Source organism: Tupaia chinensis, unplaced genomic scaffold (assembly GCF_000334495.1).
Source record: "Tupaia chinensis unplaced genomic scaffold, TupChi_1.0 Scaffold000473_1, whole genome shotgun sequence".
NCBI lineage: Eukaryota > Metazoa > Chordata > Mammalia > Scandentia > Tupaiidae > Tupaia > Tupaia belangeri.
In genome coordinates, this window is record NW_006159982.1 from 2,836,673 (window position 1) to 2,851,125 (window position 14,453).

Sequence of the window (14,453 nt, forward strand, 5' to 3'; positions counted from 1 at the left end):
CTTGCGTACTGCTGTTCCCAGCAATGGTTACATACTTGAATGGTTTTAAGAGGAAGCAATGTAATTATAGTCCCTCTAGTTCTCAAAGGGGTAAAATTTCATATTGCATCATGCTCCTTTTTTTTTTCTTTTTTTTTTTTTTTGCTGGTTTAGGTCTATTTCACTCAGAGATTATAAGCTATAACTTGTAAAAGATGCATGTAATATATGTCACCATGTTAAATTAGAGCATTTCATAAATGTCATCTGAATGGCACAACTATACGGTGTGGTCTTATTGTAATTTGCTGCAAAATTAATATAGTAGTTATTAACAAGATGGTATTTTGATTTTATCAAAATGAAAGATCTTACAGTAGCATTTATTTCTAACATGAATAAATGTATTCTGCACATCTGCAGCTAATGTTGTATAAAAATATACCTTTAGGAAAGTTAACTTGTTTGGCTTAACAATCTTTTTTTGTTTGGTTCCAGTAAAAGTGATAAAAGTTGCTATGAACCTACATAAGAGAATGCCTGCTTACTATAGTGTTAATTGAACCAGTTAAAATATGAATTGCAAATATATTACTAGAGGAAGGTGTCCATCTGAGATGATTAAGAAAATAAATAGATCGGAGGTTTTTTTAAGTGCCCTTATAACATACTCAAAGATCTTAGGTTATATAAAGTAATAAGCCTTGGTAAACATTAAGCACTGTGCTGCATTAACCCTGTAATATCAACCAAATTTCCTTTTAAGAAATGTATTGATCCCAGGAAATTAATTGGCCACTCAATTATATGGCACATGGTTATTTCCTAAATACTTGGGAATTTAGTTTAATATTTAGGATTTCATTGATAGGGTTTGGCATACCGATATGCAAACAAATGGGTATCTTTCATTCCTACTTTTGGAGAGTGCAAGTAAACATCCTATTCAGCAAACTGCTGTGGGGGGTCTCTTCTCTGTACTGTCATGCTTAGCGCTGGCACATTAAGTAAGAACCCCATGTTACTAACCTCCAGAAGAGTTTGGGCTTCAGAAAGAAACAATGTAAGTTGTGAATCTCTGATCTACCTCATTATTACTTGTATGGCCTTGGAGGAGTTACTCTATTTCCCTGTGGCTCAGAGTCCTCAGTTACACTGTGAATAAATAACTACTTCACTAACTTTGGTAAGGACTGCATTAATCGACTGAAGTGTTTGGCACAATGTTTTTGTGCATGGCAAGTGCAAAACAAATAGGACATATGACAGTCTTACTTACTGGCTTCTGTCCTCATGCATTTTTAGTAACTTGTCAACCTGTCTTGCACACTTCACAATGTGGCATTTTCATGCAGGTGGGTGGATTGAGAGGCAGCCAGATCCTCTGGCTCACCAGGAGCTGATACATTCCCAGTTTGGGAGAAAACTCAGGTGCCTAGCATCTTTATCACCTGTTCCCTCTGCAAAGGAACAACACGTGGGCTTGGGAGGCCAAGGAGTAGGGATATTGAGTATATTCTGTTCCTGAACAAGTCAGTATCATTGAAAAGCATTTATAAAGGGACACTATACTATAGTAAATAATTTTTAAACTAATTTTTTATATGTATCTATACCCTAGGTGCCTATCATCTTTATCACCTGTTCTCCCTTGATTCTGGGAGTACAACTACCTCTGCAAAGGAACAACACGTGGGCTTGGGAGGCCAAGGAGTAGGGATATTGAGTATATTCTGTTCCTGAACAAGTCAGTATCATTGAAAAGCATTTATAAAGGGACACTATACTATAGTAAATAATTTTTTAACTAACTTTTTATATGTATCTATACCCTCCTTACCTACCTAAACAAAGTTTATACCTCTTCATGACTCCAAGAAAATGCATTCAGCCTGTGGTGTCTACTCTTGCTAAAAGTCTTGCAACACTCATATTTTTTAAATTGCTTTAAAATCTATGATCCCTAAGCATCTTTTCTACATTCATTGGACTTGATGCATCATTTTCCTCCTACTCCTCTTTTCTGGGAATACCTAAGGGGAGAGTGATTGTAATCTCATTTCCTTGTCCCTGGAGACTCACTCATGTGTGCTCATAAATATGTCTCTTCCCCTTGTATGTGAGCTGTTTTACCTCCCACTTGTAGTTCTCTTCTGTTGGTATGTATTGCTGTGGTATGTGCTTCCACAAGGGTCTCTTACAAGGCCATCCCCAGACAGGCACTGCTACCAATATTAGTCATTAATACCAAGGAGTTGACAAGATACTCTGTTCTCAGAGGTCATAGTTTAACAGAAGCCACTATGCTCTTTGTGTACAAGAGAATGCCCTTCTTACTCTCAAACTGCCTTCTGCCATGGGTATTGAACAGAGATGAAAGGCTCCCACCAAAACCCCTCCCTCTTCCATACACACAATTGTCTCTGGGGAGTGGCTACATAGTCACATACTGCATTTTTTTCCAGCCCTTCATGTCAGTAGGGTAACACCTGACTAGCTGTCACCAAGGGGACAACAGAAGAGAAAACGTGTGCCTCTGTCAGACAGAGACTTTTAGAAAGTGGGAGTTCATTTTCCACATTATCTTTTTCTTGTCCAGTGAAAAGAAAGTTAGACAATGGAAGGAGCCTGCATGCCTGAACTTTATATGGAAGAGAATCACTAAGCAACTAGGAACAGCCATCTTGGAAGGGTTAAATTGGCAAGAAATACACTTCTATGTTGTTGGGACACTAGACACTTAGGAGTTACATTTGCTTAGCCTATTTTAACTACTATTCATAGCAATGCAATGAGCCTAGTAACATATTATCTTACACTTATTAATTACATGAATTCTTCCAACATCTAGTCTCTATCTAAACCCCCTGCCCATGCCATTATCACTATTGCATGTAGCTTTAAATGCCTGAGGTGTTATTTGGTCAAGTCTGCATACCATATCATGGTACAACAATTACACACTGCTTGTGAAAAGCCAGATTCCACATGGTGACTGTTGTTCGAACCCCCAGTCCAGGGAGTCTGAAACACACTGGGCACACACAAGATCCCATAGACTAGAGGAAGGGGATAGTGACACGACCAGACCTTGTGGAGGGTGCTTACTCAGTGTCTGTCTGTCTGTGTCTCTCTCTCATTTCCATGAGGCCACACATAACCCTATCATAATAATTTTTAAAATTTAACTAAATAAGTAAACAAAAATAAATACCTGGGATATTCATATGCATATTAAAAGTTGGAGAAGCCCTACTCTGGGCTGACCTATATCTTGATTGCTATGACCAAACTCGCAGAGCTTCCTCAACTAGATCTGAGAACACAGCACAATAAAAGAGAGAGAGAGAAGGTAAGAGAGAGAAAATCCCAAGCAGGACAACATTCAGTATATCTTGAATGCCTTCTCCGTGAATAAGGCCATATGCTGGGGACTTGTACTGAAATCTCCTCACCTCATCAGCATTATCTATGGAGATGGCCAGGGTAGGTGTCCAGAAATACCAGCATATATGGAAGGGCAGAGGCAGGAGTGGGGCAGGGGCAGGATGGATAGAGCCATAGAGCTGAATTCTGCCCTAGTCAGAAGCAGACTGTCCTCTAGATACATGCACTTTAGGTATGGGTTCATAGACACTTCTCCAGATACCATGAGGTAAAGAAAAAGTATCATCCAGGATTTGGGCCTTATCTGGCTTACCTTGACTTAAGTCACACTAGATGAGGGAAAGGGTCAGGCCAGTCAAGCTTCCAAGCTTCCAACATGGGACACATGCAAAGAAGCTTATGATGTAACTGAGTTTAAGGAGGAAAAAAAGTGCTGGGACATCCTGGGCAACTCACTATATGTACACAAACTAATAACTGAGCCAGATAATAAAACAAATGGACTGTTTTCACAGTGCAATGAAATAGTATTTTTGGCTCATGTTCCCCTTTGGAACTGATGAAAGTCCTACACTCCTATGTACAAGTTAAAGGTGTATGTGTGTGCATAAAAATCATATGGTAGCCCTGGGTATCCAAGGGCTCTATGTTAAGAACTCGCCAGCAATAATGATAACTCTTTATTTTCCTCTCTCCTATTAATATTCATATTATTACTGTGCGTTAGATGCTCTCTGTGTCTTAACTTTGGCATTCGTATTTTTAGGACACCGTGAGTCAGAGTATCATTTCATGGCATTCTCAAGATCTTGGCATTCACATGAGGAGAAATTACAACATTTCTCATGGAAGAATAAGGCAAACATGCCATATCTTATGAGATTGGATTGAGTTTCAAATGGCAAGTGCCAAAGGGAAAGTTCCCTTCCAGAACGCAGAGCTCACAACACAGTCACTCAAGCCATTTGGGATTGGCTTGATTCCTAAGTTATTATAACAAAATGAGACTTGAACTACTGCCTAATTTCCTTGTATGCTCCCTAATATTATTAAGGATTGCAATTGCATGAATTTTAAAAATGTCCTTGAATTCAATTTTACAGTTTATAATTCTGACATTGTTGACAACTTTTTTAGTGTGTATTATGTTATCTCATTGATAATGACAGTAAACATTTTTAGAAAAATTTTATAACATATTTAGGCAAGGTATACTTAACACAATATTTCTGCAAGTCACAAAAACCCATATACTTCATTTCTCTATTTGGAATGTAAAAAAATAAAAATTAAGGCAAAGTATGAATGTGATTTACAAGGAGATAATGTGGAGGTTTAAAATTCATGAAATGGTTCTATCATTTTTATTTACATTCACATTCCCGTGTGTAGCTCTTCTTGCTACACATCAAAATAGTGAACATGTATTTTTTTAGCTAAAAGTGATCAACAGACTGTATTTGGAAGGATAAAAGTGGGAAAAAAATGTTTTTAAAACTGAAAAAAGTTAATATTTTAAATCTTTCTCCTTTGTGCATTTTTAAACTAGATTTTTACACACAGAAAAATACCAACATATAGAATCATCTTTAAAAGCTAAAATGCAAGTGCTGGAGGGGGTGTGGTGAAAAGGGAACTCTCTTACACTGCTGGTGGGATTGCAAATTGGTCCAACCACTGTGGAGAACAATTTGGAGATTCCTCCCATATCTACAGATAGAACTACCATATGATCCAGCAATCCCACTCCTTGGTATCTACCCGAAGGACAGAAGAATACTTAATCAAAAAAGTGCTTGCACATCGATGTTTATTGCGGCACTTTCCACGATTGCTAAGTCATGGAAACAACCTAAATGCCCACGAACTGAAGAATGGTTAGAAAAATTGTGGCACATATACTCAATGGAATACTATTCATCCATAAAAAACAACAAAACCCTGGCTTTTGAAGGGAAGTGGATGAATATAGAAGACTTACTGCTGAGTGAAGCAAGCCATGCTGTGAAGGAGAGGCATTGTATGTCCCCACTTAATATATACCGAGTGTCTGCACTTTAAATATATATATATATATACATATATATATATATGAAACCATACTGCTTCTGTTGTTATAGAGTTATAAAATTATACAAAATTATAAGACATATTTTGAACATTATCTTTAAAATTCAATATTTTAAAATTTTGAAAGTTGTTTGTAAACTGTCAAGAATTATGGAGTATGAGCTAAAATTTTTTGCTATGTAAAGTAAATGTTTGTGGAAAAATGTAAAAATAAATAAATGAAAGAAAATAAAATAAAAGCTAAAATGCTTCTCTTTTTTTTGGTCCAGCTTCCTTCTCTACACCATTTCCAATGCTTAAGCACATGGAGCATATGCCAGTAGTTCCTTTATATATTGTTTATATATTTTTAATATTGTAAATAATGTAGCTATGATATTTATGAATAAGATTTTGTGAAATTATACATGTTTTCATTTTACCAAAGAGCGACACTTCTGAATCACATGGCAACTCTATGTTTAATCATCTTAGGAACACGAGACTGTTTTTTGAAGTGGGTACAGATTTTACGCACTCATCAGCATTCTACGGGAATTCCACTTTTTCCACATCCTCACCAATTATTTATTTCTTGTCTTTTTAGTTACAGCATATAGTGAGTGTGAAATGGTATCTCATTGGGGATTTGGTTTGCACTTCTCTGCTGACAGAGGATATAGAGTACCTTTTCATTGCTTGCTGGCTATTTGTATATCTTCCATGGTTATTTGAATTCTTGACTCATTTTTTAGTTATTTGTCTTTTCATTATTGAATGAGTGTTTGTATACACAATAGAAAAGTCTCTTATCAGGAATAAGCTTTGCAAATATCTTCTCCCACTTTTTCATATGATGGTATCTTTTGAGACATGAATGATTTTAATTTTAATGATGTATTATTTGAAAATTTTTTCTTTTGCTGACTATTCCTTGGTGCAATATCTAAAAAGCCATTGGCTTTAATCAGTGGACAGGAAGGCTGAAAATAATATTGTCCTTTAAGATTTTTATGGCTTCATTTTTTATATTCATTCAGTTCATTGCTCTATTTTAATTTTTATATATGGTGTGAGGTAGGAACCTGACTTTACACTTTTGCACAGGGATACATAGCTTTCCTGGCACAATTTGTGGAGAGGGCTACGTTTTTACATTGAAATTCCTTGTCGCTTCTGTCAAAATTCAATTACCTGTAAAAGTGAAGGTTTATTTCTAGACTATAAGTTCTATTTCAGTAATCTATATGTCTTGCATTACACTAGTATTACATTATCTTGGTTGCTACAATATTAAAGTAAAATTTGAAATTGAGGAAGGTGAGTCTGAATTCTATGTGTGTGCATGTGTGTGTGTGTATATGTATATGTGTATATATATATATACACACAATACATATGTCTGTATGTATGTATATATACACACATATATATACACACATATATATTCATGTGTGTTTTTGATGTGTGTATATATGTATACATACATATACACATATATTTTGTGTATATGTATATCTATATTTTTTAATTTTTTTTTTTAGTTTTTTTTTGCAATAGGGTGTTGCCAGAGAGAGAAGGAAGCTGATAGATGACCTCCCCCCTCCAGGATGAACGGACATGCCACAATCTTTTCTCCTCCATTCTCCTCCCAGGATTTTTGGCACATGTTCCCAGTGTGATTTTCAAACCACCAAGTCTAGGACTTGAACTGTGGATGGCCACATAGGAATCCAGAACCTTAACCCATCCTACACCTGTGTTATATTTTTAAAATGTTGAGTCTTTTACAAATTCTAGGTAGGAGGGGTTATTTTTTATACATATAGTTTACAAGTGTTTTCTCTAAATTTGTAGCTTGTCTTAACATTTTCATTTTTTAATTTTTTATTTTACATTCATTCACTGAACATCAGCACAGTGTACAATATGTGATTTCCCATCCAGAACACACTGTATAGTAGCTTAATCATACATGTTACCGTCAACAAATAATTTTCTATTTCTACAATCCCTGCCCCATTTTTCACCTTCTGTCATTTCCCACCCTCTTCCCACACTGTCTCTGGTATCTGCAGTTGTTTTCCATTCCTTCCCCCACACACATTGTATTGATTCACAAAATATCTTATTAATCTAACTACTTTCAATAGCAAGTTCAGTTGATATAAATATATTTGTGAACATGTTTGACTTTAGGCATGAAACTGAGTAAATTGAATATACTACAAAGCATCTAGCTGAGGCTATATAGCTTACTGTGGTCATTAAATAGGTATTTTTTAATGTAATTTTTTTTCATTTCAAGAAAGGCGGTTTTAGCTTTAAAAAATCAAAATAAAAAATGTTAAGAGAACCTTGCTTGAGAGGCTATTCAATAGAGCAAGATTTTTAAAATTTTGATTAGCAAAAATTGATCGATTTGTTTCTTTTATGAACAGGTCTTATCTTCCAAAGATTTTTTTACTGTTATTTTTAAAGTTTGTTTATATTTTATATTATGGTCTATGATTCATTTAAATTTTTGTGAATATTTAAGGGTTAAATCATCATTTGTTGAAGACCATCTTCCTTTTTATTGAATTGCTTTTACAGCTTTCACAAAAATTGGTGGATGGGAACCCCAGACTGAGGAAGTAACCGCTTGAGCTAAAGCTGACCCCAAAAGAATGTTTCAGAAGAAAATTACAATGGACTTGTAACTAGATTCCAGCTTTGTACATATTTTTAGTTGAAGGTATTTTGTGAATCAATAAAACATGGGAAAAAAAATTCAGTATTGAAGGGAGAGAAGGGGAAGGAAAAAACAAGTAAAAGTATGTTTAATTGACAAAAAAAAAAAACCAGGCTATTTGCTGATAAGTTATAGAGTAATATCTTTGGCTTGACTGACATGCATAGTATTTGTGCTGGAAAAAGAAATGTACACTGTAAAGATGTGATTCAATGTAAATAAATGAATTTTTTTTAAATTGGCTAGCCACACCTGTGTGGAGCTATATCTGATTTCTCTATTAGGTTATACTGGCCTATGTGCTTATCTCTTCTCCAATACTACCTAATCTTGATTATAGTAGCTATATAATATGCCTTGAGATTTGGTAGAACAATTTCTATCACAACATTCTCATAATTTGAAATTATTTTAGATATTAGAAGATTCCCACATAAGTTTTAGAATAATTTTGTCTACATCTACCAAAAACTTTTCTGGAATTTTAATTGGAATTTTTGTATAATAACCTGCATATTAACTTGGAGGGAATTGACATATCTATTGTGTTAATTCTTCAAACCCATGAACATGCACTAGCTTTCAATTTATTTACCTCTTATTGCTTTCTTTTACCAACATTTGTGTGTTTAAGCATTCATAATCCTATACATCTTAAGCAATGTAAATAGTACTATGTTTTTTATTTTGATGTCCATGTCTCCATTACTAAATACAGAAATATAATTAATTTTGATAGATTGACCTTATATCCTGAAACTTTGTGGGACTCACTTATTAGTTCTAGCAGTACTTTGTTTGTTTGTTTGATTTCTTGGGATTTTCTACATAGACCACCCTGTCATCTACAAATAAAAGGTTGGCTTTTTGTTCTTTCTGGTCAGAATGCCCTTATTTTCTTTTTTTTGCTTTATTGCACTGTTAGATATTTTGATACTATGTTGAATACCAGTAATGAGAGGAAACATTCATGCCTTCTTCCTTATCTTAGGTGGAAGCATTCAGTCTTTCATTCATAAGAAGGATGTTAGCTATAAGTAGATTTTGGTTTTTGTTTATTTGTTTGTTTGTTTAAATATGCGTTTTCCAAATTGAGGAAGTTCTCCTCTATTCCTAGGTTTCTGAGAGTGTTTATTATAAACAAATTTTGAATTTTGTTTCTACATCAGTTATACATGTGCACACATGCCCATGATCTAGGCTAGATGAGAAGGGAGGGTTGGATTGCAATGTGATGACCCTGTCAGGAGTGCCTATCTCTTTCTCTCTCTTTTGGAAGAAACAAATACATAAAATTGTTAAAAAATGAGATTCTTTGAGGTAGAATTTTAGTTCAGTCTTTCAATACTGTATATCAGAGTTACTTGAATCTAGAACTATCTGAAGAAAAATGATCCTTTAAGTAAAAATTTTACATAACGCTCGGATATCCTCTTCTTAATGCAATATGGTTAAGTTTGTATTTTTGTTCTAGTTTATATTTGTCTTTTATTGGGGAGAGCAGTTTTTAATGGATGCCAAGAGTTACATCTGAAACACATTTTCTCTTCAATTTATTATGTTCACACTGAAACTGTTGAAAATTGTTTATAACTAGATCGCAGTTTATGCTCTTGGGAAACTTTTCTCATCTATTTCTAACAGAATACATGATTATCAAAAATTAATATAACCATTGAACTGATTTCTCAAAGTAAGTTTGCTGTTCATTTACTTTTGCTATTTTCACTTAATAGTATTTTCAGAAAAGGTCAAAACATTAGCTGAAGACACCTGATTTAAGTATGGAATTCTTCTTTTGCTTGAGGTAGGATATACAAACCCAAGTTCAAATCTGTGTTCACATAGGTCAACCATCAATACTTGTAATGTAGATAATAAAAATGTTTAAAATTATGAAAAGCCATTGTACTTTTGAGTGAAGAGAGAAAATTGGAATAAGAAGTTCAGAGGCAAGTATGTCATAATTTCCATTTCTATCTATGTGTAAATTACTCTTGCAATTCTATCTTCTATGGAATTGGGGGCGGAACTGCTCTGGGTTTAATGTCATTTATTGATATTAATTCATCAATAATTCTTTGACAAATACTCAGTTTACTTCCCTGTCTTCTTTGAGCTTCCACCCTTCACTTTGCTGACATTTCATATTAAATACAAAATGAGCCTTTCTAATATGCACAGGACCACTTACATAGCTCTATATTTCATGTTGATACTAAAACTTGTCCAGGAACAGTCCTAAAGGAATCTTTTCCATGAAACGCAAACACATACAGAGAAAGTCCTGGGAAATAAAGTCTTCAATTCCACTAGGAGAGTATCTCCCCAATTAGTTTCTAGCAGAAAGAGCAATTATTTTTTCTTTTTTAAAACTTTTTTTTCTTTCAGTTCTTGTTTTGTTATAGGGCACATGCACTTGCCAGGAGAGAAAGAGAAGAAAGGGAGAAATCACCCTGGGAGGGATGCCCACACTACAATTTTTTTCTCCTCCATTCTCAAGATTTTGGGGCAAGCTCACACAAGCATCCCGTGTTTTTTTTCACACTGAGTCTGGGACTCAAAGCATGACGTTAGCTATGTGGGATCCACCAGTGGCCTTAACTATCATGCCCCCAGCCAGCCCAAGAGAGCAATTCGTTATCTTCAACGCTAACAACTCACCTGATCACAAAGGAGGCTTCTGTTTCTAGTGCCAACTTTATCACAATCACAGGGTTTGCAAACATCTATGGCTGAAGGATCTGCACCAACTAGTCGGAAAAAGTAATCCTTGCACAGCTCACAGTTCCTTCCTGCATCAGGGAAAGGTTATGCATTATGACTTCTAATTCATTAAAATCAGCTGCATAATTCAAAATTAAAGACTGTATTCCTTTGAGGGAATTCTATAATTTTCAGGACGTCCATTTTAATGCACCTTTCATCTCTACCTGCCAATTTAGTGATCCAGAGCATATGAAACAATGAACCTGTTACAAACTGTGCTTTACTTCATTAAACTCCCATCTGTTATGTAATACCACACTTCTAAAAAGCTGTGCTTGGTAGGGGCCCATACATTTTAAAAGAGTTTGTTCCTAAGCTTAAAACTTTATTTCTAGGGCCAGGGACTTATTCTAAATGAGATATGAGAAATTTCTACATGTGTGGTAGATGATACTTTACAGTCGGAAGCAAATAGATATGTAGTAATAGAACTATTCTTCCGGGACTAAATCCTATAAAATGAGATACTGCTTATAAGAGTTCATAATTCTGCAGTTCCAATAATTAAATGAAAATGCTTCTTCTAGTGGCCATTACTTATTTCAAATGTCAAAATAGAAATCATTGTGTTGAAATATACCAAATGCATTCATATTATTGCAATAGCCTGACATATTAAATATATCGGGTAATCCTTATGGATTATAATTTATTATCTGGGAATTTTTCTTTGCCATTTTATACAAGAAAAATAAATCCAAACTACAAGGATTTTTCTAAAGTAAATTGGAGTATTATGTAAGACCACTACAATAAGTTAAAATAAAACTCCAGTTTATAAATTTCCTCTTTAAACGCTTTTCAAATATTGCTGAAATTGGTCTAATCTTAAAAGACTACAGAAATAAGTGAAAATCCACGTCCTGATGGATATTGGCTATGGACTAATTAAAAGTTAAATGGATTTAGACTATTTCTAAAATATTTCCATTTACTTACGATGATGACTCCCAAATCTATATCTCCAATCTATAAATGCCTGTTTATTTATCATTCAATGAATATTTATTGAGTGATGACCATGTTCTAAACCCTGCGCTAGCACTGAGGAATACAGTAGTGAGCAGAATACACAGTACATTGCATCTCTCACAGAACTTTCCTACAGGGAAAAAGGCAAGGATCTTAAAGAATAACAGGAATAAATAAACATTTACCAATGGTGGCAAGTCTAAGGTGCCACTGAAGTACATAGATGATTCTATTCTTAGGTATCACCAAAGGGCTTACTTGAAGAAAGGAGCTTCAGAACTTTTTCCAGCTGCCCGCAAGAAAGTTTCTCCTATGCTTTTAGATGCACACGATAGACATGTCCAAATGAGCACTTGCCTTCCTCCCTTGGTTTGATCCTCCTGTGCTTCCTATCTCAACAGCTGGAGTCAATGTTGACTTTATTGTTCAAGTTGGAACTTGAGGTCTTGACTCTTCCTCTCCTTATCTACGCCCTTCTTGCTCACACAATGCTATCACTCTTACATCTAAACTATGTCTTGTAATATCTGCGTAAGCCATGATGAAGTTTGATTTCTAGCCTAAGGTCAATGAGTGTCACTTAATGGTTTTATACAAGAAAGAGGCATCATCAATCTCATGTTTTTAAAATAGTCAACTGATCGTAAAGTGAAGAATGGACATCTTCCTTTTTATTCATTGACCACCTTCCTCATTGTGTCAAGTCTGTCTGTGCTAAGTTGTTCTGGCTGCATATTTGGAGTCTCTCAAACAGCAGCAGTGATTAACTATTTATTTTACATTGCCATTTACATTTCATTTGAATTTCATGTCTCTCTGTCCACAGTACGTTAAATGTATTCAACATTATTTCTCACCTAGGCTACTGCAGCAACCTATTATCCAGTTTTCTCAAACCACTTCAGAACCTTTCAAAACCATTCCCCACTTTACAGGTAAATAGATCCTTTTAAAACACAAAACTTACTGTCTCTGTTTTGTATGAAACCCTGAAGTGATATCTCATTGACTTCAGGGTAAAAGCCAAACTTTATCAACTTAGAGAGCCATCTGTAATCTGGCCCCTGACATTCTTCTTAACATCTTTTCTTACCACCAGTAATTTGACCTTCTATTAGTTCTTCCAAGGTGCCTTGTTTTTTTCTCTCCTATAGGTTTTTTTGGGTTTGGGGTATATTTTAGGTTTTTGTTATAGGGCACTTTTGCTCACCAGAGAGAGACATTGAGAGGGGAAAGGGAGAAATCACCTCCCCAATCCATGGATGGATGTGCCACAATCTCTTCTTCTCCATCTTCCTCCTGGGATTTTGAGTATGCACACATGTCCAGCATGACTTTCAAGCTACCAGGTCCAGGACTTGAACCATGGTCAGCCATGTGGGAGTCCAGCATCTTAACCACCATGCTACTGGCTGGCCCTTCCTCTAGGCCTTTCAATAAGCAGTTTCTCTTACTGGAAACCTTAGTTCACAATCTCCTCTCCATTCTGTTCCCTCTCATTCCTCCCTCTCATCAACTCCTCCTGTACTTGCCCTACCTTTCACTTGTAATCATTCCTTGAATAGTCTGTCTTTCCCACTATAGCGTGATCCAAAGACAGAAAATTCATTATCCTGTTCATCTTCATATCCCCAGCACCAAGCCAAGTTCTTGGAACATTTTAGGTCATCAATAATTATCTAGAAAATTCATTCAAGCTTCAGATAGCACTTTTAAAGCCATCAGACTTGTCATTATATTTTACGAATCCAGATGTTGCCTCTTTCTGCTTTTAACATACTGGCCTTTCAGAAAATAGTACTTTTCAATGACTAGTCAAAATGCTTTGTGGTTTTAAAACAAGGCTTCGATTATCATCTTCTACATTTCATTAGCATTTTAAGTAAGAGTATTCCCAGATTGCCAGGGTCCATGCCAAATTAGAATGGATGCAAACATCTCCACATGAGAATCCAGACATAGTGGACAAGAAGGGAAGCATGAGAATTTCAAGGATATACGAATATATATATAAATATATATATAAATATATATATACACACACAGAAACACACACAATATACACACGCAAACATAAATACATATATGTACAAACATATATGCATACATACATATATACACACATATACATACATATATATCTAATACGTACACACTAAGCACTCCTGATTTAACAACATGGAAACACATTCTTAAATAAGATAACGATAACACATTTTCAAATAGTATGCATTGTATAATAGACAGAAGCACATAGGCTTCAGAGGTCAAGTCAGTAATTTATTATTTGCTAGTTACCTGTAGTGTTATGTTCACAATTATCACAAACTCCTCCTCCCCCTCTTCCATGCTCCAAAGGAAACGGGTCTACAGAGATGTTGTAGTGGCAACTTCTGGAATGGCTGTGGCATTGACATGGTTTACAATTGAAAGCATGAACTTGATCACCCTGGCGGAAAGGCTTGTCATTATAAAGAGGCAAGCAGCGATCACACTAGAAAAATAAAGGGATAACAGAACAATAAAGAAATCAAAGGCTGCAGTTTCCTTTCCCCTTATTTAT

General features: G+C 35.2%; 1 protein-coding gene across 1 annotated transcript in view; it reads right to left on the reverse strand.

Moving 5' to 3' along the window:
- Positions 1 to 14,453, reverse strand: part of USH2A (usherin) — an 819,384-nt gene that overhangs the window by 682,268 nt on the left and 122,663 nt on the right. The window contains exons 9-10 of the mRNA XM_006155854.1: positions 14,189 to 14,384; positions 10,814 to 10,944 (exon numbers count right to left, since the gene is read on the reverse strand). Of these exons, the coding sequence (XP_006155916.1) occupies positions 10,814 to 10,944; positions 14,189 to 14,384 (327 nt within the window). The remainder of the gene's footprint in view (positions 1 to 10,813; positions 10,945 to 14,188; positions 14,385 to 14,453) is intronic.